General features: G+C 41.5%; 1 protein-coding gene across 1 annotated transcript; it reads left to right on the plus strand.

The window, feature by feature from the left end:
• Nucleotides 1-1,202: 1,202 nt before the first annotated feature.
• Nucleotides 1,203-3,129, plus strand: LOC121968297 (putative B3 domain-containing protein Os10g0537100). The gene has a single exon (XM_042518732.1). The coding sequence runs from the start codon at nt 1,233-1,235 to the stop codon at nt 1,947-1,949; it is 717 nt and encodes a 238-aa protein (XP_042374666.1). The 5' UTR covers nt 1,203-1,232; the 3' UTR covers nt 1,950-3,129.
• The last annotated feature ends 2,120 nt before the right edge of the window (nt 3,130-5,249 follow it).

Genomic DNA, 5,249 nt, shown 5'->3' on the forward strand with positions numbered 1-5,249 from the left:
TTTAGCATGGTGGAAACTTCTAGTGTATATCTTGCATATCTGTCATCCGTGGTACAAAATGTCAAAAAAAGAAATGTGAGACCATTCGATTGAGGGACTCTTAATATGCTTAGCTGACAAACCGATAGAGTTCCTTTTGTAGTCTAATCGGCTGTCGTTTGCAAGCGCAACCAGGTTAGATTTGACGAATATTATCGGGGACTTGTTCTTCACTCGACGTCTCCGTTTAGCCCCAAAGTTTGGTCAGACCAAGTATCCAGTTTATTTGGTCAAATCATAGGTCTGATCGATTAGATTATTCAGCTGAAATAATTAACTATATATGCTATTCTCGAGTGATGCAAAGGATCTGGTTCTGGATTGTACTGACTCGGGTCAGAGTTTCATAAAAACTGAGGGACTCGGGATTTGATCGATCCTAGGATCCGATCAGATAATCTCTCGATCGAGATGATCCAACTATATTAATCTTGAGTATTAACTCTTTTTTAGTTTACCATCATATCAACCGATGTCTTGGACTTTAGTCCAACTCAGGGCCATTGTATTAGCCGTATCAAGGGCCATTGTATTAGCCGTACATCTCAAGCTGACTGTCCGATTAAGTTCGCCTAGCTATATAGCAAACCATACACGTTAAGTATTAGCACAGTTTGTGCTACAGGAGTTGTGAAAATCATGGGTCATCAGAGCATGCACGATTTTACACGAGATCAGCTGGTTAGGTATTCTGTCTGGAGACCCACCGTGGAAATTTTATATTGTGTGCAGAACCAAGTAATGATAATTTTATAATGCACGTCTTAAATGCCTCTGATAGCTAAGTCCTTCAAACCGGCCAGCCGGTTCACAGAATTTCTCCAGCTAATATGTAGAGGAGGAGGGACAATCCTCGCTAGCTACTTATATTTGCATTCATTCATCATCAGAAGTTAGTTAAGATTGATTACAAATCATAATGCGTGTATAGAGAAAGAGAGAGAGAAGATCATAAAGCGGGATACAATTGCTCTACATATATGACGTCTCTTTCCTCCTCATTTCCAAACCCTACGTGTACATGGATTGGAGTCAAACTCACTTTTGTACCTGTTTAATTTTCTTCTTGATCTCGAGCTTGATCTTCCTTGTCTACCCAATTCCAACCTAAGATTTCTAAATTCAGCACGTGTGTATATATATACACACACACACTGCTGGATGGTTTGGAGTTGATTGGTGGAGTTTATGAGATGGAACGCCCGGCTGCGAATTCCTCCGCCGCTGATCCTTCGGTGGTGAAGGAGCACATGTTCGAGAAGGTGGTGACGCCGAGCGACGTGGGGAAGCTCAACCGGCTGGTCATCCCCAAGCAGTACGCGGAGAAGTACCTCCCTCTGGATGCGGAAGAGAGCGAGCCAGGCGGCGCGGCACCGTCATCGGAGACCAAGAAGATGGGGCTGCTGCTCAGCTTCGAGGACCGCAGCGGCAAGTCCTGGCGCTTCCGCTACTCCTACTGGAACAGCAGCCAGAGCTACGTGATCACCAAGGGGTGGAGTCGCTTCGTCAAGGAAAAGGGCCTCGGAGCCGGGGACACCGTCTCCTTCTCGCGCGGCGCCGGCAGCGCGGCCTCGCGCCGGCGACTCTTCATCGACCTGAAGCGCCGCCCGCCCCAGCCTGCCGCCTGCCACCACCCTCGCGGCTTTACCAACGGCATTCCGCTCCCTCTCCAACTCCCGGGAGGATCCACGCCCTCTCCTTTCACCGCCTGCGGCGCCCACGACTGGCTTGCGCGTACTTCCTTCTACAACATCAACTGGTTAGCACCGGCCGCCGTCTTGCCGCCCAAGCCGGAGCTGCATCCGGCACCCGGCGGCGCAACAATGTCGTCGCCTGCTCTCGGTCCGCGTTCGAAACGGCTGAGGTTGTTCGGGGTCAACCTCGATCTCCCCGACTCCCTACCGCAGTAGCTAGCTAGCTACCGATCGAATCTAATTATCAGGGGAAGTACTAATCAAGAATGATATATGCACGCCTAGTTATATGATTTTCTCTTCTGTTCAATTTCATGAGAACTTGAATAACAAGCACAAGCACTAATGTATGATATCCACTGAACATGTTACAATTACATCACCCCCTTTAATTTTATCGATCAATATAAGGTTTTCGTATAAGTAAGATTTGATCGACTCCTTTCATGTTAATGCATATATACACAGATGCTATTTAATCACATGCACTGAAGTTCGAGTGGTGAATCAAAGATATCATAACACAGACTTCATAATTTAATTTCTGCTAGCTGCTCATATACATACATTGATTGGTTTTAAATATATATAATTAATGCAGTACCCATAGTCCTTTATAAATTATTAAAACAACATGCGGCTTCGCTCGTTGTAGCAAATAATGAAAGCAAGTAGAAATATTGATGGGTTAACTTTCACTACTATGTTTTGGTAACAGATGCACTTCAGATAGATACTTCACATCAAACATAACCTAACAGTACATAACATGTGCAGATCAGATTTTCACTGAGATTTGGAGGATCTACTTCTTTGGCATAGTATCTAAAGCAAGTATTATTGTTTGGTCACTTTCACATCTGAAATTTACTAGTTCAGTTTATTATTGTACTACAAAGAAGTAGAGTAACCCAACGGCTCTACGTACTGCATATGCCAACGCAGAGTACTCTCCAGGACAGCGTTTGCCCGGCTTGTTCAAGCGACTACTGGTTCTATCCTCCCTTCAGGTGAGTTAGTTTGAAGTAGCAAATAAGAATATTTTGCTTGTGAAATTTTGTGACTCCTGAGTTAATACTAGTTTGAAGAAAGAACAAGAGAAAGAAATTAGATGAGAAATAGATATTTATACTCTGCTAAATTAAATTTTGATCGGCAAACTCAAATGACGAATTACTCATCGTGATATATTTTTTAAAGTTTTCATCAGTAAGCCTTGTTTTAATTTCTTAGTGAGAGCTTCTAGATATATAGTGAGAAGATTTCATTCAGTTGTGACAATATATTATAATGGTTGAAACTCAAGTGACATAATGTTTTGTTTCGATTTGATTCTAATTTGTTGTTTTCTTTTTGATGTTGTTGTTGCTTAAATTTTGAGACTATCATCAACAATACTTCTTGCATTGGTGTGATTTTAGTAATAGACATTGCTGATATATTGTTTTGATCTAATGTTTAAGAACACATTAAGAGGGCGATAAGAAAGTGACATATTGTAACTCTTGAAGGAATTTAATGAAGCTTTTGATGGTGCTGTTGTTGTTGCTGCTGCTGTTTCATGATTGTGGGTTTATTTTTGTCTTTTTTTGAAAGATACAAACTGTTCTATATTGGCCCATAGAAAGTCTGTCTCTTCATTTATATATAAGTTCAATTGCATAGTATAAGCATTATAAATACAAATTGTTTTTTCTATGCCCAAACCATCTAAATTTCCAATATGAATTGATCTCTTCGCACACCTAGAAGATCAACGAAAACATATTAGAAAACTTGAAAGCCTACAAAAAGATCAAGCTTGATCAATAACTACAACTTAAAAATCTATTGCTTTTGGATTACGTTGAAGGCTTCATTGTCCCCCGGGCTTGGTGCGATGGTAAACGGAAGAATGAGTTTCCCAAGCAACGTAACAAGAGTTTCATTCTCATGCAGTGCAAATAGATGCCTCCAATGCTCAACCACTCATGGTGTTGGATGGTCCCCATAGCCCATTTGTGCTTCCTAGATTTATACAATGGTTGATGAAAATTTTTCGTAGGACTAGATCGACCATCTTTAAATGAATAAAGGATAAAAATACTTAGACGCCTGGGCTTTAGGTTTAGTTAAAGCTTCGTACAAGCTATTATACAATCCTCAACTATTTTACATACATTATCTTCCAACAATATTGTTCAAAAGTGAAAATCTCATAATTGTATTTCACTCATAATCTCTTATTATTAAATTCTTTGTCAAACATATCAAAACAATCTAGTTGAGTTCCACGACTTGAGAGCATCATTGAACAAGGGTTTGCTTGTAATATTGTAATCTTGAGTTTATTTCGAATAGATAACATATTGATTATGGTCCTAGGTAGAGATTATGTTACCCATTGATGCGGTCCAAAATCACCCTCTCCTAGTCTTTGGACTTCCTACTCGGCCGCACCACCTCCTTTGGGTTCACACTAATAGAGCACATCTGATTGGGCCTCCGATTTGCAGATCAACACCCGTTAGTGGGGGCTTGACGTCACTGGCATGACTCCTCCAATACTTAAGTTAGCACAAGACTGAAAGAAAAAGTGACTTCCGTTGGAAAGGGGCTTCAGCTAAAAGAAAGTGTTGGGGAGTCTGATGTGGTGCGTGCTAAAATACATTTTAGAAAACATAATAATTTCTAATTATTATATCACACACACACACCACACATGCAAGGATATAATACGACAAGATATGATCATAAAATAAAATTTCCTAAAATAACTTTTTCTCTAAGTATACCTGACGGATGATGCTAAGTAGAAAGAGCATCAACTAGCAAACCTAATGGAGTTTGCCTCTACTCGTATCCACACCGAGTTGTCGTTGAGATGGCTTCACGAAGCCATGAGTTGTTTGTCGCCAATTAGTACTAGTCGAATGTGAAGATGAAGCAATCCAAGAGAACTCCCATAGCACAATTTGGTGGGTGGTACAGCACCGAAATCATCGATACCGAATTCATTGGCACTAAAATTGTCAGCACTAAATTCGTTGGCACTGAAATCGTTGGCAGTGAATTCATCGGCACTGAATTCGTAGGCACCAAATTCGTTGACACCGAATTCTGTGGATGGAGATAGCTGACAATTGTTGGTGCAATCGACCTCCAAAGTTTTAATGTCAGACAAATATGTTTAAGTATGTTTAAGTATGGAGCTTGATCTAGGGAAGTCCTAGTTGGAGGCTAGGCAAGGAGAGAAATCTCGGTATATCGTGGAAGCCAGGTGGATAGGTCTGGAGGACTTGATCCCTGGGTAGCTGAATACTGAGTCCTAGTTGTAGGCTAGGTAAGGGAAATCTCAGTATATCATGGAAGCCAAGTGGATAGGTCTGGAGGACTTGATCCCTGGGTAGCCGAATACTGAGTCTTGGTGAGTGAAGCCAAGTGGAGAAAATTCTAGGGGGTGGTAACCTTAGGTAACGAGAAGTCTTGGAGGAATGAACTCCAAGCAAGGTTGATCGCGCGGTCGACCGGACCAGT

The sequence above is a fragment of the Zingiber officinale genome, chromosome 3B (assembly GCF_018446385.1).
Source record: "Zingiber officinale cultivar Zhangliang chromosome 3B, Zo_v1.1, whole genome shotgun sequence".
NCBI lineage: Eukaryota > Viridiplantae > Streptophyta > Magnoliopsida > Zingiberales > Zingiberaceae > Zingiber > Zingiber officinale.